At 47.0% G+C, this 22238-nt stretch overlaps 1 protein-coding gene across 1 annotated transcript in view; it reads right to left on the bottom strand.

The window, feature by feature from the left end:
* The window catches only part of CCDC33 (coiled-coil domain containing 33), a 111804-nt gene that overhangs the window by 35901 nt on the left and 53665 nt on the right, over window positions 1–22238 (bottom strand). The window contains exons 11-13 of the mRNA XM_075857754.1: window positions 14201–14334; window positions 13959–14030; window positions 12308–12424 (exon numbers count right to left, since the gene is read on the bottom strand). Of these exons, the coding sequence (XP_075713869.1) occupies window positions 12308–12424; window positions 13959–14030; window positions 14201–14334 (323 nt within the window). The remainder of the gene's footprint in view (window positions 1–12307; window positions 12425–13958; window positions 14031–14200; window positions 14335–22238) is intronic.

Below are 22238 nucleotides of genomic sequence, written 5' to 3' on the forward strand. Positions count from 1 at the left end.
GGGGAGAATACCTCTATAATATGCTGTCCAGTGGAACATGTCACGAACTTACTCTAAGGGAATCGCACAGATTTCATGAGAAAAAACGAAATAAAAAACGTGTTTCTGTGTGAAATATAATACACGCAGAGCTACAGTATGGGCCATAAGAAATCTGTGGGTGCCATATTATGGATCAGTACTACACAGATTCGTAATACAGCCAGGTGCACGTGATGAGATGAATACGTGTTACGTTATGTGTAGACTCTCCAACTCCATAGAAAAGGTTTTGCATGTTTTATGGTGCCTTCTTGTTGTCTGCAGTATTCTATGTAAATGGATTGGGAAGAATATGAATTTCCTGCACATTTTATTGTATAACCCCCAGCATGGACTTTACACTAAGGACAAAGAAGTCAGTTTAGAATTGATGTGGGATCCATCACACTGCACGGTGGGACCTTATGAGCAAGTACTGTATAATGTTTGCTGAGAAAAAGCAGCAGGATGGAAAAATGTATGAATATATTATTTAACAAGGGATAGTAATTTAAACTTTGCCTAGGGCTTATCAACTTCATAAAATGTTTCCATTTCAGTAATAAGAGATATGAAAAAGAAATCCCAATTACCCAAAGAGGTAGACATTATGTAATAAAAATGTGCAAAATATGATTATTTTATCAAGAAAGCCTAATAAATACAAACACATGGAATGTATATCACAATGTAACTGTACAGCACTGACTTTAATAGAGAAAAAACATACACATAAAAAAACATTTTCACATGTAGTATCTCAGATGCAATATTCTATAGAAACCATATGCAAAAGACAATAAAGAACAACAATTTGCATAAAAATGTAATGTCAACATTTGAAATATGCCCGTGCTACCCCACGAGTGAGCCTGGCCTAAAGTTCTATATACAAACCCACCCCATTCTTTTTTCAATGCATCATACACTTTGCTTTTTTAACCAGCATCCCTGCACTGGTCCCTCTCCTCCCGACTTCCCCTCCCCAGAAACCCTATAAATCTTTCTCTTTCATTATTTTCCTCTGTGTTTACAAACTAGGAATCAGCTTTTAATCAGATTCCCCCCAAGGGACCATAAATCTGTCCTGGAGACATGCTTGTTACACTCTTCATCCTCATGCAAACATAGTATCCGATTTATGGAAGACCCTTTGTCCTATAGTTTGTATACCACTTGTATTACACTCTATTCTATTCTCATTTTTTAAGCACATAAATACACTTCTCTAGCTGATAAAGATTGAATCTCTTTTCTATAAAGAATATTGTGGTATAGCAGCCAAGTAATATGTCCCATGAAATGTTTCCAGTGTTTTATGATGGAATGTATTATCGCATGTTTGTCATATTACATTATTTTTTACTAGACAAAGAGAACCGAAGTATTCACATAAGAGATTTTTAACTCATACCGAATTTATTCAACATTGAAAGTTTTCCATCATCCTTGTCAAAAAGTAACTGCCCATTTAAGTGGTTCTTTAATCCAGCCACAAATAATCCCTGGTTTGAAAAATCTTTTACCTAATATCAATGCTGTCATTGGCAAACAGCGCTGCGAGAAGCGTGACGGGAAGGAGAATAGGAGACAGTCAGAGCCATGAAAAATGTATATCTTCCTAGGAGGGATTGGTTTTAGAAATAGACTCCAACAACTAAACCATGAAGTCACATAAAAAGAACTATAGACCTCATTAGCATCAGCTAAATTCAATGCTCTTTGCCCAATCACTTTTTTTGTTGTGCCATCAGTGATCCTCTAATTTTTGCAAAAAATTAAAAAATACTGAATGGTGTCTTAGCATGTCTATTGTAAGGCCGTCTTCACATAGTGTTTTGGCCTTTTGTTGGAGGAATACATTAGGAGGACTTCCATCATATACCTCTTCCAGCCCTGGAAAAACTCCTGAAGTTACTGTCCATATATGAACAGTGACTTTAAAAGCTTCACCAGAGCGGGAGTCCCCGGGCAGAGAAAGCATAAAGAATTGCTCTGCCCGGGTACACCGACACTGGATAAGCATCTGAATCACTGTCCATGTATGGACAGTGATTTCAGAAGCTTCCCCAAGGGCGGAGTCCTTCGGCAGAGGAAGCATACAAGGAATCACTCTGCCTGGGGATGCTGGTCCTGGAAAAGCTTCTGTCGTCACTGTCCACATGCTGTCAGGGGCTTCCCCAGGACCAAATTCCCCAGGTAGAGCGACGGTGCAGGAAGCTCCAGCGACATAATTGTCCCAGACACTTTATCACTAGAGCTTCCCGACATATCAGTGGCATCCGTCACCATGGGCTCCCATGTTAAAAAAAAGTATACAGCGCGGTATACGTTTTTTTGTGGGACCTTTAATAATTTTAAGGGCTTGTCCACACTTAACGGATTTGCTGCGGAAAATTTACGCATCTTTTCCACATCAACTAGCAGACAATGCGTTTTTTACTGCAGAAAATAGTGCAGATTTTTGGTGCATTTTTTTCATGGGCTGTGATGGTATTATTTTTTCTTCCTGTGATGTAATTTCCATCCCGTGTAAGAAATTCCCCACCAAATTACACAGTACATTGTAGTTTGCTGCGGAATTGTTGTTCCAAATTCATTTCTATGGGGCAAAAACGCAGGAAATCAGCCCACTTTCCGCAGCATTTATTGACATGCTGCAGAAATAAAATTATGCAGGTGAATTTTTGGACGGAATTTTTACCAAAGTGCGAGGATGACATTTGTTAAATTACACCCACTTTGTAGCTACTGTATTCCGCTGCATATTTTACGTCCGCAATTCTATAAGCTAAAAATGGTGGTGGTAGTCTAACGGTCAGGAACTATTGAATTATGTGAATTAACCCCTTCACAACTGCCATACGGCTGTTATGGCAGGAAGGAGGTGAAGGGAACAAGTGAGCCCTAATCTACCCACCGCCCTGTCCCTGCCTACTTGCAACGACCCGTCCTAGGTGACGGGGTACAACTTGGCGGCGGTCCCTACGCTGACTAAGTGCAAGGGGGTACAAACAGGGAACAAGCAAGGGAAGGGGCAGTAGCCCACGGAACACCGTGAGGAAACGGAGTGGTGAACGAGCCAGTCAGGATCAGGATGTAGTGGAGTATACAAACGCAGAGCACGGAGCAGGAAGCAAGCCAGGGGCAGAGCGAAGCAGGATAAGCGGGAACTGAAGCAAGGCAGAAGCACGGCAGAAGCAGGCTGGAGCAAGGCAGCAGTGGGGCCAGGAATCCAAGAAGAATAACAAGCAATGAGGAAGAGAAAACGGCAGGTATAAATGGACAGGGGGCGGAGCTAACTCCGACTGACCAGGCCGCGATAGGCTTTCCCACTCCTGAGCCTGCCACCCTGATTGGTGGGAGCCGGTGTCAGTCTAAGAGGTCTGGCCTCAGGTGTCGACTGATTAATCCTGGGAGTATCCACAGACGTAGTGCCTGGCAGATCCTTTACAACGGCTATATTCGTTCCAACTGCCGATACCCCGTGCAGTTGTCACATATATAAACGTTGGCAGCCTGTAACAGGGTTTAATGAGTGCAGTGCTGCTGTGTGTGAGCAGCGCTGCACTCATGTCTGATGGGGCTTTAAGAGCCCCGTAATACACCCCCCACCGTAGATAGCACCACACACAACCCCCGCAACCCCCCCTGTAGATAGCGCCACTTAAGCTCCCTCTAGGAGCAGATTCCCCTCGTAGAGGGAGCCCCCGACGTCTCAACATCCCCACTGTAAATAGTGCCACCCCTCCTGTAGATAGCAACCCCCCACTATAGATAGCATCGAATACTCCTTTCTTCCTGTAAATAACGTAACCCAAACTCCCACTAGGAGCGGAATCCCCAGTGTCAGATCGCTCTGTGTTGGGGATTCCGCTTCTAGAGAGAGCCCCTGATGTCACTGTCCACCGTCAGGGGCTCTCTCTAGGAGCGGAATCCCCGTCCGACACTCTGACCAGGGATTTCGCTAATGGAGAAGCCCCTGGCGTCGCTATCCATATATGGACAGTGACGTCAGCGGCTCTTTCTATGAGCGGAATCCCTGGCTGACATTCTGACCAGGGATTCCGCTACTGGATAAGCCCCTGGCGTCACTATCCATATATGGACAGTAACATCAGGGGCTACTCCTGGCGCGGAATCCCCAGCCACAGCGCCACCGGTGCTCAGGCAGGGGATTACGCTTTTAGTTAGCCCCTGACGTCACTGTCAACATATGGACAGAGACATCAGGGGCTCCCTCTAGGAGCGGAATGCCCGGTCAGAGGGATTCAGCTCCTACAGGGAGCTACAGTGGTGCTATCTACAGGAAGGGGGTACCATTTACAGTGAGGGGGGTTCTGGTATCTACAGGGTGAGTGGCACTATCTAGAGGGGGTGTGGTGCTGTCTACAGGGGGGTGTTATATACAGTGGGTGTGGCACTATCTACATGGTCACTGATGGTCATGGCATCACATGGGCACTACCTAGAGGGGACATTGTGGCGCTATCTACATGTACACTGTGTGTGGCACTATGTGGGCACTATCTACAGTGGGAACTGTGGCACTATGTGCGCACTGTGGCACTATCTATGTGGGCACTGGCACTATCTACAGTGGGCAATGTGGCACTATCTACAGTGGTATTGTGTCACTATCTACATGGTCACTGTGGTGTTTTCAGGTGGCTGGGACAAAAAAAAAACAACGTCCGTGAAAAACGGATGGCAAATGGTGATTAAAAACAGTCACACGACCGGAAAATGGATTCAAATTTTGAGACACAATGATGCAAAACAGCCATAAAAAAGTTGATCCATTGTTACTGGCCTTTTTATTTCACGTTGTGTGACTACAGCCTTATAGCCCTCTTCACCCTGCCCTCATAGCGATCCAGGCTGATGGAGAGCGGAGGCGACTAATTGTTACAGAGCTGTACGGTGTATATATATATATATATATATATATATATGTATATATATATATATATACACAGATGTAGCCATCTTTAACTTGATTCTGATAGCTTGCTGCAGCGTGATATCACACAACAAAACCCATTGAAAAGTCATTGAAAAAGTCAAGATAAGGGATCTAGCCATTGTTTATTTAATGCGTTAAAGATCAAGGTAAAGACGGCTACATCTGTGTGTGTATATATACACACACACACTGTAAAGGGAAGTGACCATATGTGTATATATACATGTATGTGTATATATGTATGTGTGTATATATATATATATATATATATATATATATAAATGCGTCACTCGTCCCCCGCTGCGAGCGTACCGGCAGGGTTAAATAGCCCTGCGTCGGTACGCTCAGCAGCTGAAGACCACCTCACCACTCCACCAACGAGGAGCAGCTGGGACCTGCCTGCCTCCCACACCAGTCAGCTCACCTGTCCTGCGGTCTCCTGCCCTGCGGACCTGCTCCGGCTCCTGCCTCTGCTCTCCTGTACCACCAAACGCTAAGTATCATAGTGTAGCCACGGCTACACTTTACCTCTCCCTTGCTGTCTCTGAGTTAACTCCTTGCTGTAACCCTTGCCCTGAGTTAACCCTTGTTGCCCTGAGTTCCCTGAGTAACCCTTGCTGTCCCTGTGTTAACCCTTACTGCCCTGAGTTAACCCTTGCTTTCCCTGGGTCCCTAAGTTAACTCTTGCTGCCCTGAAGTTGACTCTTGCTGTCCCTGAGGTTAACTCTTGCTGTCCCTGAGTTAACCCTTACTACCCCTTGCCGTCCCTGAGTTAACCCCTTGCTTCCCCTGGGTCCCTAAGTTAAACCCTTGCAGACATTTTCCCTGGTTACCTGATTAGCCCTTAGGCCTCGTGCACACTTCCATCACCATTTTCATGGCCGTTTTTGACGGATCCGTGTGCCCGTTTTAGCGGCCGTGTGATTTCCGTGTGCACTCCCGTGCGCACTCCGTGTTTCGGTTTCCGAGCATGGTACTGTCCAGGGTGCTGAAAGAGCAGGGTTGTTCAGCGCTAGTCACTGTACAGGGTGCTGAAAGAGTTAATGGGCTGCACTGATCGGCGGTAACTCTTTCAGCACCCTGGACAGTGACTAACGCTGAAGAACCATGCTCTTTCAGCACCCTGGACAGTACCATGCTCGGCCCTCGGAAAATACAATTTTAATAAAATAAAAAAATAATTTCATACTTACCCAGAACTCCCTGCATTTTCCTCCTGTCCGGCCTCTTGGGATGACGTTTCATCCCATGTCACCGCTGCAGCCAATCACAGGCTGTAGTGGCGGTCACGCCGGACTGGATGACGTCAGAAGGCCAGCCTCCAGGGATGACGCTTCATCCCACGTGACCGCCTCTGCAGCCAATCACAGGCTGCAGCAGCCACATGGACTGGCGCGTCATACAGGAAGGTCAGACTGGAGGAAGAAGAGGGACTCGTCACCAAGACAATGACCGGGGTACGTATGAACTGCTTTTTATTTTATTTTTATCAGCAGCCTCTTCTCTCTATCAGTGATGGATAGAGAGAAGTGGCTGCCGATTAGTGTAATATATCTGTAATGTACTACTGCCCGCCCATTCGTTGCTAGGCAACGACTTCGTCACACACGGACGGCACACGGATACTTTCCGTGTGCTTTCAGTTTTTTTGACGGCCCCATTGACTTGCATGGGCCTCACGGTCACGGAATCTCAGACCAAAGTAGGACATGCTCTACTTTTGTCGGAACGGAGCAACGGGACTGTCAAAAAAACTGAAGTGTGCATGGCCCCATTGAAATGAATGGGTCAGGGTGCTAGCCTTCAGAAAAACGGCTAGCACACTGAAGAAAAAGACTGAAGTGTGCACTAGGCCTTAGCGTACAGGGACAGTTATATTAGGAGGGAGTGGGACAGAGATAGTGAGCGTGTGAGAATTACAAAAAACTTATGTGTATTGTAACGTAACTTCTATGTATGTTTAGTTAAGATTAGGATTGTAATACCATGTTTTTACTGTACTGTGATTAGTTACTGTATTTTATATATGAGAGCGATTACTGTATGTTAATAAATATTACTTTTATTTACTGTACGGTCTTATTCCCTTAAGTAGTAGCAAAAGCAAGCAGAGCGACGTTAGTATAAAGGAAAGGTAGGGGAACTAGGCATAACCCTAGTGACCCTGATTATAAAGGAGGTAGTAATAGTGGGTGACACTAGCCGGTGAAACCCGCTATTACCCCACCCCCTTTAACACATACACAATATAATATAGATAAATATATATAAAAATTACAACAAACAGTTTTTTTTCACATTTTTTGTGATTTGTCTGCTCATAATAAAAAATAAAAACATGGAATTAATTGAACTAATCTAGAAAATGAAAGCCTCATAAGTCTTCTAAAAAAACAAAGTAAAAATAGTTGTGATATTCAAAACGGTTGCAAAGATATTATCGTTTAAATAAGTGCATATCAAAAATGAAAAATTTGACCTGGACACAGGGGCATCAATGACACTTGGTCATGAAAGGGTTAATTTTGTTTTAAAATTAGTAATAATTTAAAAATGTGTTTGCTTATGGCGTCTTTGTCTAAAATGGATCAGACATCAGTGTGCTATAGACACAATAACAGGGGGCATCTGAAGGGTAGGGAGATTCTTAATATGACTGGATGCATGATTTTGTATAACATTATTTTAGATACAAACTAAGTTTTAGGCAAACATAAGCAGTGTACTTGAAGCATATTAAAATGAAGTGAATTACAGTGTTTAAGAAATATACATTTTTCAAAAAACATAAATGTAACACAAAGCGGTTCTCCAGGCTATCACATTGAGGACGAGTTACCTAATAACCTTTTTCTCTCGGGTGTTTTAGTTGCTTAGAATTTATAACCATTCTGTCCTTGATTTAATGGAAATCCACATTGTACTGGATTCCGTGTAAACATATGCTGGGCTTGTGCTTATGGGCAGCAGCCAATCAGAACAAAGCAGAGCTACAGTTCAAGCATAAAGGCAGAACATTTGCCTGAGCCTCCGTTTGGACCAGATGTAGATTTTAAGACTACCTCAGACTTTTTTAATTTAAAGGCGCTGTCCTTTCTTTCCCATAGAAGTCAATGTGAGCAGATTATTTTTGCACATACCCTAAGAGTGAAACAAGTAAGCAAACATCACCTTGCGCATTACTCCCTGTACTTGTTCATGAAGGTTATCTAAAAGACCATTTGTACACGTGACATCATCATGAGATGGGAGCAGTCCTGGTGTCAGGAATCTGAATTTGGTAAATCATGTACAGGACAGGGTTAGTTATGTAATTTCTGTTCTCATTACAGATTCCTCATCATTATTGTGTGAATTGGATCCTAGAAGGTCATGGTGCTAATCATTGGCATGAACTTGGTCTGTTGCTGTCAGTACTCCCCAATAACTTTCCAACATGGATATTCATATCTGTAACAGTACATAATTCTGCATAACGCTATATCTGTAGGGAATGATTGTACACAGATGCTGGATTACAAAACAAAGTTAAACAGCCCCAGAAGAGAAGGCTCAGCAGTATCCTCCAACACACAGGACTAGATGAGAAGCCTCAGCACACATACAGTTTACACTCTGGACGCCAGAGATAAGCAGAAAAGCCGCTGTCTGCCTTTCATCGCTCTCTCTTTCATCCTTTTTTTGTGGAATAATCCATCTGTGGAGACACCCCAAGGAAGAGAGCAGACCTGTGTACACCACAATTAATGTCTCCATATTTTACAGTTCATCCTTCTACCATGCCTTCTCTCACCACCCTACTTTTTAATCTACTGTGATAATTTCCTGTGCACTTTGTCTCTGTCAGTGGAAATCTGTTAAGAACATAAAGCTGAGCATCAGCATCTATCTTTTCATAAACACACATAGTAAAAAAATAAATAAAATAAATAGAATATATATATATTATATCTATTTATATCTAAATATATCATATTTATATATGATATAGATATTTAAATATCTAGCATGATTAAAACCGAAGTGCTCCCAAATGTTTTCATGGGGAACACAAGAATTGACTAAAACAGACATGTGAGGAGAGATGACAGGTCCACTTTAATTGTTATGTATTCTGTCTGTAACTGTGTCTGATCAGTGTGTATTCTCTTGTATGGTCTACAGCAGTGGTAGGGAACCTTTTTTCTGCCAAGGGCCATTTGGATATTTATAACATAATTCGTGGCCATACAAAATTATCAACTTAAAAATTAGTCTGCTATATTTGGTCAAACATTTAATTAACTCACCCCTAATTTGATGTCTGGAACTGCTTCTTTTTAGTGAGGCGCGTGATGTTAGCCGGTATTGATGATGTTGCTACTGCATCGGTCAGTCTGGAGCGCAGTCGACTCTTTGCAATGGTAGATTTTGAAAAGAATTACTCGTAGCAGTAAGTTGTTCCGACTTACTTACTTGAAGGGGTTTTCCGATAAGGAACATTTATGACATATCCACGGGATATGTCATAAATGTCATATAGATGCGAGTACCACCACTGGGACCCGCACCTATCTCTGGAACGGGGCCCCCTAAACCCTGTTCTACGTCTCTGTGTTCCGGCTGATTTCCGAGCATGAAGAAGAAAACAGCGTAGCTCGCTGAGCTACGCTGTTTTCGTAACACTCATAGTAGTGAATGGCAGTTACGGAAGCAAAGTAGCATGCGAGTTACACTGTTTCCGTAACTATTATTCAGTTTTATTGGACTTACGGAAACAGCGTGTTTTTTCTTCTTCTTCATGATCGGGAATCACACGAGTCAGCCACAATACAAAGAGATAGAACAGGGTTTAGGGGGGCCCCCATTCTAGAGATAGATCTGGGAACCGCATCTATCTGAGATTATGACATATCCTGTTGATATATCATAAATGTCCTTAATGGGAAAACCCCTTTAAGTCACCTGACCTCACTTTATGCATTTAAGACAGGTTCTATATCTACACTACAGGTAAGTTTCTAAACTTTAGGTCAGAAGCAGGAGGAGGGCATATGGAGCCAAGTACTGTCATTCCCTACTAGTGAATGAGGATGCGGCTGTCACGAACAAATACACAGTAAACAGTGAGATCCCTGTTCTTCCCAAACCTCTGTCCCTACCTACTTGTATGACCCGACCTAAACGATGGCGCACAACTGGGCGGCGTTACCTATACTAGTACCAGTGAAACTGACAAACGGATAAGACAGAGACAGTACGAAATAACAAAGGGTCACCTGGGAAGTATACGGAGGGAGAGGCAGAGCAATTGCGCCACGGACAAGTCCGGGCGCAAAAGGCGGAGTAAGGCAGGCAGGGTCAAACCGGGAGAGTGCGGAAAAAACAAAAGTCAGAAGGCAAAGAAAAGTCAGGAGTCCAGCCGGGGTCAGGTCACAAAGGAGTCAAAATGCAAGTCGCTCAGGGGAGTCTGAAACAAGGGAAAGCACCAGGCTAGGTAACTCTAATTACAGGCAAAGGCCTACTACCCCAGGCTGAACTAAATAAGGAGAGGGCGGGAGCTCAGAAACATCAGCCAGGCTTTGCTTGGCCTGACGCTCCTGAGCTCCTATTGGCTGCAGACTGCCTCAGTCTGCCAGGCTGGGCGACGTCCGAGCGAGTAACTCCCGACGTCCTGGAGACCGAGGGAGCAGCAGGAAGGGAGAACGTGACAGCGGCGGTCTGAGTGAGGAGGTCAGTGTGTTCCGGCTCGGGAGTGGACCAATTCAGTCACCTGACCTCATGTCAGTTGACTGGACTGGTCCACTCTCGGGCCAGCATGCACTGGCCTCACTCAGACTGCCGCCTTACTTGGCTCAGACTGCCGTCCTCCTGCTGCTCCTAAATGTGCGGTCTGAGTGAGGTTGGTGCATACCGGCCTGTGAGTGGACCAGTCCGGTCAACTGACCTCACGTCACTGACTTAGGTCAGTTGACAAGACAGGTCCACTTTTTGGCTGGCACAAACCGACCTAACTCTGACCGCTGCCGCCATACTTGGCTCCGTCCGCCCGTCTCCTGCTCTTAAATGTGACTGAGTAGGGCGGACAGAGCCAAGGAGGAAATGATATGGCGACAGCTGCGGTCAGAGTGAGGTCGGGGCATGCTGTGATGGGAGTGGACCAGTCATTCACCTGACGTGAGGTCAGGTGACTGGACTGCGCCAGCCCGGGAGTGGACCAGTCCGGTCACCTGACGTGAGTCACCTGACCTCACGTTACTGAGTCAGGTTAGGTGACCAGACTGGTCCACTCTTGAGCTGGCACGCACCCACCTCACTCAGACCGCTAGCGCCATACTTGGCTCCGTCCGCCTTCTCCGGCTCCTAAGGCCCGTGGCCATTGAGTGCTGCGGGCAAAAACCGCTACGAAAAATGCGATCTCTGCCTTCCATTGATGTCAATGGGAGGTCAGAGATGAAAACGCCCGAAGAAAGTGCATGTCGCTTCTTTTTCTCGTGATCGTTTTTTACTGCTCGCGGGAAATAACGCCTTTGTCTCCCATTGAAAACAATAGAAGGCGATTTCAGGCGTTTTTTGGTGCTGTTTCCGACACGGCATCAAAATACTCGATGTGAACTAGCCCTAAATGTGAGTGAATAGGGCGAACGGAGCCAAGTAGCGAATGATGCGGCGGCAGCTCGGTCTGAGTGAGGTCGGGCTGGACCAAATGATCTCGCTGGCCTTAAACAGCCCACGGGCTGGACGTTCTCCACCCCTGGTCTATAGCATAATACTCTGAAGAGCACTGTGTAGAACTGGTATATGACCACTATAGGGTCACTGTATGGAGGTATTATTTGTTATATTGTTGTTTGTATGGTGGTAGTATACACTTGTCCCTGACTGAAAAAGTGAGTGTACACCTGCCCTTGACTGTGTGATTAGTTGTTTCTATGTACCACATTCTGTTGATGGTGGGGTTAACATATTTAAGGTAGAGGTAGATGAAGCGACAAAAAAAAAAAAATTCCCTGCATTCGGCACTGCTAGTTTTCCGGTACCTTAGGATTCCAACCTGAACTCACCCCTGGTTGATTAGGAGTGTAGAAAATTAGACTTGGCTAGGGTTTCTCTCAGAGTTGTAGTAAACAATTTGTATTTCCAAGGATTATACTTTTTCTATGGAGTAAAGTTTTTTTTTTTTTTAAGAAAGAGGTATTCATAACTCTACTGCTAGGGTATGACCATGATTACCCTGCACTTAGGAGTGGACACTGGACAGTACAGTGATTTATTGTTATAGAGGAACTTGGCTATATTCGGAGAGAACATTTTTTTATTCATATGCTTCTTGCCACTCACCTTATCCTTGTTGGCAGTTTTGGTCTTCTCTGTAGTCTGGCTAGGAAACGTATTTGTTTGTGTCTGCCAAGGAGTAGAATTGTGTACCTCTGATGGTCTCAAAAAGAATTCTGGACGCTACAGAAAAATAATAATAATAATAATGTACACAGATAATCTTGTTGAAACACAGTGCAGAGCCCTATATAGATTGTATATTGTTATAACCAAATGTGTGTGTGTCTGTTTTATATGCAAAAAAACAACACTGTGAAATGACCAGTCTTAGACCTTTGTTACTTCGTGCTCCGCTCCAAAATGGAAGCATTAGCTTGTAATAGAAGTTAATGACAGACATCTGGGGCGTATTTGTGTGCACGCTATCGTGTGTGTCTGCATGAGCGTTACTCATTAGGTTGTGAATAACAGAGGAGCACGCTGAAGACATACAAATCACAGGCCAAAGCATGGAAAGCCAACATTTACAGACATACATCTTCATTACATCTCTTCAATTCTTTCCCCGTCTGCAGCTCTTTAATCAGCTACTTTAAGGGACCGTATAATATGATGTTGGCAAATTTACCAGTTGCCATTGCCAGCCCCACTTTCCTGTCACCTGTCTCCTTTGTGAAAGCTGAATGCTGCCCTTACTATTAACCATATAAAAATGACATTACCATCCAACAAGCTAACATTCCTTACATGCCCTATCATTTGTTTAAATACCCCAGATGTAAGCACATATCTTCACAGGCTCTCGTTTTATGTTTCCCTTTGGTAGACAGGGGGTTTAAGTGATGAGTCTCGGAATTAATTCAGTGCCTGGCATGAGAGGAGGAGGGCGGATATTTATTGCAGCTCAAGGGTAAGAAACCCCTGAATTATTCAAAAGGTCCCCTCCTCTATTTTTCTGTTCTGTCCCATGGGGGAAATTAAGCAGAAGCTTCTCCTTGTCCACCTCCCACTAGCCCTGAGGGGTGATATGAAAAGATATCGACAGCTTGTTAGTTCAGATTATAAATGAGAGAAGAGAGAAAAGCAAAGAAGCATGATGGGGGAGAGGTAGTGATTGACAGCCAACCGCCACTCCATATTGTCTTCAATTGTTCAGGCACTTGTGATAAATGTTATGTGTCTTTACATGATCTAAGAAAAAAGTTACCCAATCGTCCAGCAGATACTACATTGAACTGCATAAAAGCAAAGAAATGAACACAAAGCATTGTAGACATACAACAAAATCTGAAAACAGAGAAAATAAAGATAAGGAGTAGAAGAAAAAACACAAGAAAAGAAACAAGCACATGCAGGAAAGTCATAGTTAGGCTTTGTTCACATCTTCATCGGGACTCCGTTCATATGTTCTGTCGGACCTTTCCATCAGGGGAACCCATGAACGGAATCTAAACTGAAACAAACAGAAACCACAGGATACCATTTGCATCACCATTGATTTCAAAACCCTTGCACAACAGGGACATATTGAAACCATTTGCACCGGATCCATCGCCATTGAAATCAGTTTGGATTCCGTTCATGAGTTCCCCTGATGGAAAGGTCCAATAGTACCCATGAACAGAGTCCCGACGCAGATGTGAACGAAGCCTTAAAGTAAAGTAAACCAATGACGTGTAAAGAAAGACATACAAAATATAATGCCACCTCTTACCTCAGTTTCCAACAACAGCAGCTGCAGTGACACAGAGGGGGCCACACCAGAAAGAGTTTTCAGCTCTGTACCCTAGAGTAGAAAATAATTTAGAATGTTTAGATTTATGTACTGTAGAATGAACACACATCCAGCTTCCTAAGGATTCCACTGATATCCATCATGTATGAAGTGCTTCATCCCTACTTTTTATCTGGTAATGACAGAATTCATCATTATTTCATCACTGCTCTTGAATTTACCTGTATTGGCACACCAGTTAAAGTGAGGGACTTGGTGCTATTACTGGACATCAGCTGATGATAGACTTCCACATCTAAAGGAACCACTGAGAACCCACAGTGGTTTGACAGGTGCCATGGAACACGCCTTGAATCTAAAAAAGAAATAAAAAAGATTGTTCGTCATATATTGTATCACATTTAGAAACCCTTAGCTTTTTGCTAACATTAACCTCATAACCAGCATCAAATCCATCCAGAGATTGATTTTGTGTTGAAAAATAAGTTATTTACAGTTGACCTTTAATAAACCTTTTATCCCCATTTGCAGAACTATAAAAGTAATAGATTTGTGAGACTCCTTAAATATGTATCCCCTTGCCGGTCTTTGCATAATAGATCATTATGGATAAAGGGGCAGGCTGCTTTGAGGAGAAATGGAAGAACTAAAAAGGAAAGCAAATAATTTTTCCTGAAACATTAAGATTGTCACATTAAACGCTGCATCAAAAATATGCAATTAGCATACGTTATAACCGTGGACGGTATATGGACACTGAATGTCACACTGTGGCAAGTGCGTTCTAATATTTTAGCATCTTTCAAGTGATTGCAATGTTATTTAACTACTTGAGTAGAGCAGCATGGATTTAAGTCACGTTATTTGGGCTCTTGCATTATTCACTCCCGTTCCCTGTAAGGCTGGATTCACACAAGCATGTTCGGTCCGTAAAGGACAGAACGTATTTCGGCTGCAAGTCCCGGACCGAACACACTGCAGGGAGCCGGTCCCCTAGCATCATAGTTATGTACGACGCTAGGAGTCCCTACCTCGCTGCCGGACAACTGTCCTGTACTGAAAACATGATTACAGTATGGGACAGTAGTTCCACGGAGAGGCAGGGACTCCTAGCGTCGTACATAACTATGATGCTAGGAGCCCGGCTCCCTGCAGTGTGTTCGGTCCGGGACTTGTGGCCGAAATACCTTCCGTCTTTTACGGCCCGAACATGCTCGTGTGAATCCAGCCTTACCCTGTACTTTATTGAAATTCCTATACTGAGCTGCCTGTTTAACTCCCATCAGCTGCTTTTTCCTCTAAGGATATACAGATGTAGCCAAGTTTATATTGACTCTGATAACTTGCTGCAGCGTGATATCACACAACAAAAGCCATTAAAAGGTTATTGAAAAAGTCAAGTTAAAGAAGAGGCTGGACACAGCCCGCAGGGCTTAGGAGGGAAGCCTCCATGACGGACATAGTAGGGAAAGGGTTAATTAAGGGTTAATTATGAGGGAGAGTTAGGAGGGGGTGTATTGGGGACAGGGAGAAGTTAGGGGCCGTTACCAAGCTTCCCGCTGTTTTCGGCATTGAGCCGGAAGCAGCGGGAAGAGTAACACGCACTGCATAAGCTCCTCCGCTGTCCCGTTCGGTTTTATGGCAGAGGCCGACATACTTGCGCGGCTGCGAGCCGCAGCTGTGCACCATGGTCCCGGATGGTTGGAGGAGACCGTGGCGGCACTCACCGCAATCCCGGACGCCGAATCGTCGCCACGTCAGGCACGACACCCGAGGTCTGTGGCTGAAGGAGATAGGCTTCCCTCCCCCGGCCCCCTTCCTAGCTGTAATATGGCGGGGGGGGGGGAGTCGGCAACCCCCGCTCCTACTCAGGCCGGGTCTACCCGTCGCTCCCGGCGGTCTCGCCCTCCAGAACGCCTCAGCCCTGAGGTGGACCCGCGGACACGGCGTCGCAGAGGGAGCCCTACAAAGGACGCTGCAGGCCAGGCAGCTGGGGGGGCCGCCTCTTCCCAGGCCCTGCGTCCTGGCAGGAATCCCCGGCCGCGACGGGGTCCGGCGGCAATCAGGGAGTCGCAGGCCGGGCTCCCTGTCACCCCTCCCCCATCGGATGGAAGATTTGGAGGACAATCTACGGCCGCCCCGCCTGGTGATGCTCCGGCCAGGGGGCAGGCTTCATCGGGATCATCTAGACGGACGCCTAGAGCTGCAGCGACGACGAGGCAACAGGTCCGGTCGGAAGTCTGGGTCCCAGCGGTCGGGCGGCAGGTTTCCGGCCCATCTGTCAGCGCGTCGTCGTCACCGTGTAGGAGATGTCGGTGGGATGGCCAGTCGTCTGCGAGAGAGGAGCTGGAGGAAGGTGAACTGGACGTTTATCGGCGAGGTCAGGATGGTCCGGCTGACGGGAACACAGCGCCTGTGCAGCCCGGTGAGTGCATAACTCCGTCTTTGCCATATCCTGCGATTTTTATGTCGGGTGTCGGCGGGGGGGCTGCTAGCGTAGCGTCGGCGGCCGGTAGCGACGCGGTCGGGCGCGACGGCGCGGGTCTAGCGGACTTAGTGGGTTGCTTGCGGGAGCTGGTCGGGCGTTTGGATAAGGCGGCGGCTCCAGTAGTTACGGAGGTGTCCCCGGCGGTAGTTTGGGAAGGCCCCCGGGACGGGGGATCGTTACAGGCGCGGCCAGGGATGGCGGCGAGAGAGGCGGTCGCGGTGTCAGTACAGACCGAGGCGCAGAAGGAAGGCGATAGGGTGCGTATTGATGATCGTGCTCGTGGGGAGGTGTATGTTTGCTTCGAGGGTCCGTTGGGGGCGCATTTAAAGCAGGAGGTGCGCGAGCGAATATGGAAGGACGAATACGTCGAGATTTTTTCTCTCCTGCCGCTTGCTAAATTCAATTTGGATAAGAACAAGCGGGACGAGGGTAAGAAGGATGAGGAGGAACGTCGGCGGTATAGGCTTATCCCGCAGACGTTTGTCAATTGGTCGCAGGCGTTTGCAATATTAGCCAGTGTGATAGGGGAAAAGGCGCCGGAAAATTGTTCGGCGTTGTTTTGCTATTTTGATGCCATTGGGGAGGCTCATAGGGCGTACGGGGGGCAGGCGTGGCTAAGATACGACGAGCAATTCCGTCAGCGAAAAGCGGTCCGGCCAGCGATTCGGTGGGACCAGAAGGATATTGCTCTCTGGTTAAGGGTTACGGCTCCGGTTAGGCAGTCCTTTCCCGGGAGCGTCGGCCAGGGAGGCCAGTCCAGTCAGGTCGGGCAAGGCGCCGGGGCAAAGTTGGGATTCTGCTGGCAATTCAACGATGGCCAGTGTAAGTTCGGGGCCACGTGCAAGTTCAAGCACGTGTGTTCAGAGTGTAATGGGGCATCCCACGGCGCTGCAAAATGTATGCGAAAGAAGAAGTCAGGGAACCAGTCCTCCTCGTTTAGTCAAGGGGTCGTCACCGGTGAGGGTGGAAAGGATGGTCCCTTATCTAAATGAGTATCCGGATAGGGCGGCGGCCAAGTTACTTTACGAAGGGTTTTCGGTTGGTTTTATTATTCCTCCGCCTCCTTATGAGGTCCCGGTTACGCGGAGGAACCTTAAGTCGGCCTATTTGCATGCTCAGGTCGTGTCGGAAAAATTGTTTAAAGAAGTTTCGTTGGGCCGTATGGCGGGGCCTTTTGTTGATCCGCCAACAAAAGATTTAGTAGTGTCCCCGTTGGGTATTGTTCCAAAGCGCGAGCCTCGGAAATTTCGTTTGATTCAGCATTTATCGTTTCCCAGGGGTTCGTCGGTGAATGACGGGATTGATCACGAGTTGTGCTCCGTAGTGTATACCTCATTCGATAAGGCGGTGGGGTTAGTTCGGGCTTCGGGTCCCGGTGCGCTGTTAGCAAAAACCGACATCGAGGCGGCTTTCAGGTTGTTGCCAGTTCATCCAAAGAGCCAACGGCTGTTGGGTTGTTTTTGGAATGGGGCCTTTTACGTGGATAGGTGCCTTCCGATGGGATGTTCCCTTTCTTGCGCATACTTCGAGGCGTTTAGTAGTTTCGTTGAGTGGGTGACGAAGGGAGTAGCTGGGGTCGACTCGTTGATACATTACTTGGACGATTTCTTGTGCGTCGGCCCGGGGGGTTCGCCGGTTTGCGGTAATTTGCTTCATGCACTGCAGAAGGTGGCGGGGGATTTTGGGATCCCATTGGCGCCAGGAAAGACTGAGGGCCCGGTATCGACTATTTGCTTTTTGGGTATCGAAATTGACTCGGTGGCAATGGAGTGTCGTCTTCCTGCGGATAAGTTGGGGGCTTTGATTCAGGAGGTACGCCGGGCTTGTAGGTTAAAGAAAATTGCGCTGCGTGAGCTTCAGTCGTTGCTGGGGAAGTTGAATTTCGCTTGCCGGATTATGCCAATGGGGAGGGTATTTGGTAGATGTTTGGCGGCGGCAACGGCAGGGGTGCGCGCGCCACATCATTTCGTGCGGCTCAAGGAGGAGTATCGAGCTGACCTGCAGGTATGGGATGACTTCTTGGGCCAGTATAACGGTCGCTCGCTATGGATGGCTCCGGCACAGGATACGAGTGATTTAAATATTTTTACGGATGCGGCTGGGGCGGGCGGTTTTGGAGCATACGGGGGAGGTCCGTGGTGCGCAGGTTGATGGCCGGCTAGCTGGGTGTCCACTGGACTCACGCGGAATCTGGCCCTGCTCGAGCTGTTCCCCATCGTGGTTGCGGCGACCATTTGGGGGGACAGGCTCAGGGATAAGAAGGTTCGTTTCTACTGCGACAACATGGGGGTGGTGCTGGCCATTAATAACATCACGGCATCATCTCCGCCGGTAGTTCAGTTGTTGCGACATTTAGTGTTGGTGTGCTTGTCATTGAACGCGTGGGTGGTGGCGGTTCATGTGCCGGGGGTACGGAATTGTATCACTGATGCTCTCTCTCGCTCGCAGTGGGACCGGTTTCGGCAATTGGCACTGGGAGCGGACCGTCTCGGTTTGGCTTGTCCGGAACATCTCTGGGATCTGGTCTCGGTCCCGTAGAACGATTGGTGGAGAGGTCCTTGGCGCGCACAACGTGGAGTGCTTATTCTGCTTGTTGGAGGCAGTGGGAGGAGTGGGTAAGAGAGTTGGGTGACGTCAACACGGATAGAGACAGGTTGGTGGCACTTTTGTACTGGTTAGGGGACGCCTGGGAGGCGGGGTTTTCAGTGGCAAAGGTTAATCGTTTCATGTCTGCGGTAGCGTTTGGTTTTAAGTTGCGGGGCTTTCGGGATATATCCAAGGAATTTTTAGTGGGACAGGCTTTGAAGGGTCTGCGCCGAGGTAGGGTCGAGGCGGATTGTAGAAGGCCTGTGTCGTTTTCTCTGCTTAGCTCTTTGGGCGGATCATTAGCATCGGTCTGTCGTTCTTCGGCCGAGATGGAGTTGTTTCGGTTCGCTTTTTCTTTGGCGTTCTTTGGGGCATTTAGAATTGGCGAACTGGTGTCGCCTAGTACCAAGCGGGCAGGGGGGTTGAGACTGGGGGAGGTGAGCCTACATGCGGACCGGCTCGAGGTATGGTTGCGGAGGTCAAAAACGGACCAATTAGGAAAGGGTAAGCTGATAGTTTTGTTCGCCCTCCCGGGTTCGGCTATGTACCCGGTCGCTTGCATGCAGGGTTTTGAGCCACGAGGGGGGTCTCCAGAGCTGCCATTGCTGTGTCACGAGGATGGGTCATTTTTGTCCAGATTTCAATTTGGAGCTGTATTTAAAAAATGTTTGGCAGCGGTCGGTGTCGCGGCGGGCCCGTATTCATCTCATTCCTTCAGGATTGGCGCAGCAACAGAAGCAGGGCGCTGGGGGTTGGATGATGAAGGGGTGCGGCGCATTGGTCGTTGGGAGTCCAACAGATTTAGGTCTTATGTCCGCCCCCATCTGTTATGAGTCTTGTTGTTAGCGGTTAAAAACATGTTTGTGTGCTGGTATCTAACTTTATTTTCCGTTTCAGATCCGCCTCCGTGTTTGGTGTGGTTGCTGGGCCACTCTTACGTGCATTGGGGGGCTTTGAGGGCGGACGTCCGCCCGGACGGTCGCCAGTTGCGCATTCCGCGGTGGGATGCGGTTTTGCATTGGCTGGGATTTAGAGGTATGTCATGGAGCAGGGTGTTAGCTGAATTCCAGACATATGCCCGGCTTGATAGGGTCCCAGAGGTCTTGGTATTGCACGTGGGTGGGAATGATTTGGGAGTTCGCCCCTTTCGTGAGTTGGTGCGGGATATTAAACACGATATGTTGTGTTTATGGGTTTCTTATCCCAGGTTGGTGATAGTGTGGTCGGACATTGTCCCAAGGAAACATTGGCGACTGGCTAGGTCAGTGGAAAGAGTCAATAAGGCTCGGATTAAAGTTAACCGAGCGGTGTCCCGTTTTGTAGCCAAAAATGGGGGCATTTGCGTGAGGCATAGGGATTTGGAATCAGGAATGGAGAACTTTTGGAGGAGTGATGGGGTTCATTTGACCGAGGTTGGGATTGATCTGTGGAGCCTGGCAATAGCTGAGGGAATTGAAAGGGCGGTGGTGGTGTGGCGGAACTCACAGGCTTAAGGTGGTCAAGGCCTGTTTCGCTGTGGCGGGGGGAGTCCTTGAGGTCAGTCAGTACAAAATGGTGGGGGGGTCGCATCGGGGGTATGCGTCCCCCAAAAAAGGTACATGGTTGAAGACTTCATCGGGTGTTATCCCTTTGAAGTGGTCTTCTGGTGGTTGGAGCCATCTGCAGAGGTGAGCGGTGCCTCCGAGCTGGTTTACGGCTAGAGGTAATTGGTTGGTGGTGGTTGCAGATGGCTAACTCGGGGTGTTTAAAAAGGAATATCTAAAATGGCTTCAAGGACTTCCCCTGCTCGGATTAAGGTTAACGTTAAATTGTTATTTATGATTCTGACCCATGTTGGGTCATGTGAATTATTAGGAGGAATTCTCTGGTTGGATTCCTAATTAGTTATCCGAATGTTTCGGATGTAAATTGTATTTTATAAAACTGTGAAATTAATAAACTGCTGCTGTGGCCATTTCACATCCAACCTCGGTGTCACGTGTCTTTCTAAATGGTGGGAGTGGAGGGATAGGAAGGGATAAGGGAAGGTTCACTAACACACGACTCTACTTAGGCAGGTCAAGAAGAGGCTGGACACAGCCCGCAGGGCTTAGGAGGGAAGCCTCCATGACGGACATAGTAGGGAAAGGGTTAATGAAGCGTTAATTATGAGGGAGAGTTAGGAGGGTGTGTATTGGGGACAGGGAGGAGTTAGGGGCCGTTACCAAGCTTCCCGCTGTTTTCGGCATTGAGCCGGAAGCAGCGGGAGGAGTAGCACGCACTGCATAAGCTCCCACCCTCCCGCCCTTTGTTCGTTATCCCTGTGGTCTTTATGTGAGTTTGTCTATGAGTGTTTTAATTTTCCTGTGTGCTTATTTAACATGTTGTTTTATTTTTCATTCGGAGCAGGTCCAGGTGTCATAGCAGCTGGCGGGGGGAGTCCTTGAGGTCAGTCAGTACAAAATGGTGGGGGGGTCGCATCGGGGGTATGCGTCCCCCAAAAAAGGTACATGGTTAAAGACTTCATCGGGTGTTATCCCTTTGAAGTGGTCTTCTGGTGGTTGGAGCCATCTGCAGAGGTGAGCGGTGCCTCCGAGCTGGTTTACGGCTGGAGGTAATTGGTTGGTGGTGGTTGCAGATGGCTAACTCGGGGTGTTTAAAAAGGAATATCTAAAATGGCTTCAAGGACTTACCCTGCTCGGATTAAGGTTAACGTTAAATTGTTATTTATGATTCTGACCCATGTTGGGTCATGTGAATTATTAGGAGGAATTCTCTGGTTGGATTCCTAATTAGTTATCCGAATGTTTCGGATGTAAATTGTATTTTATAAAACTGTGAAATTAATAAACGGCTGCTGTGGCCATTTCACATCCAACCTCGGTGTCACGTGTCTTTCTAAATGGTGGGGGTGGAGGGATAGGAAGGGATAAGGGAAGGTTCACTAACACACGACTCCACTTAGGCAGGTCAAGTTCCTTGCCACTGTGTAATAAATGCGTTAAGAGTCAAGATAAAGATGGCTAAATCTGTACCTCAGCTGTATGGATGCGTGTGTGTGTGTGTGTGTGTGTGTGTGTGTGTGTGTGTGTGTGTGTAGCCGTCTTTACCTTGGCTTTTAACGCATTAAATAAACAATGGCTAGATCTCTTATCTTGACTTTTTCAATGGCCTTTGTTGTGTGATATCACGCTGCAGCAAGTTAT

The sequence above is a fragment of the Rhinoderma darwinii genome, chromosome 3 (genome assembly GCF_050947455.1).
Source record: "Rhinoderma darwinii isolate aRhiDar2 chromosome 3, aRhiDar2.hap1, whole genome shotgun sequence".
NCBI lineage: Eukaryota > Metazoa > Chordata > Amphibia > Anura > Rhinodermatidae > Rhinoderma > Rhinoderma darwinii.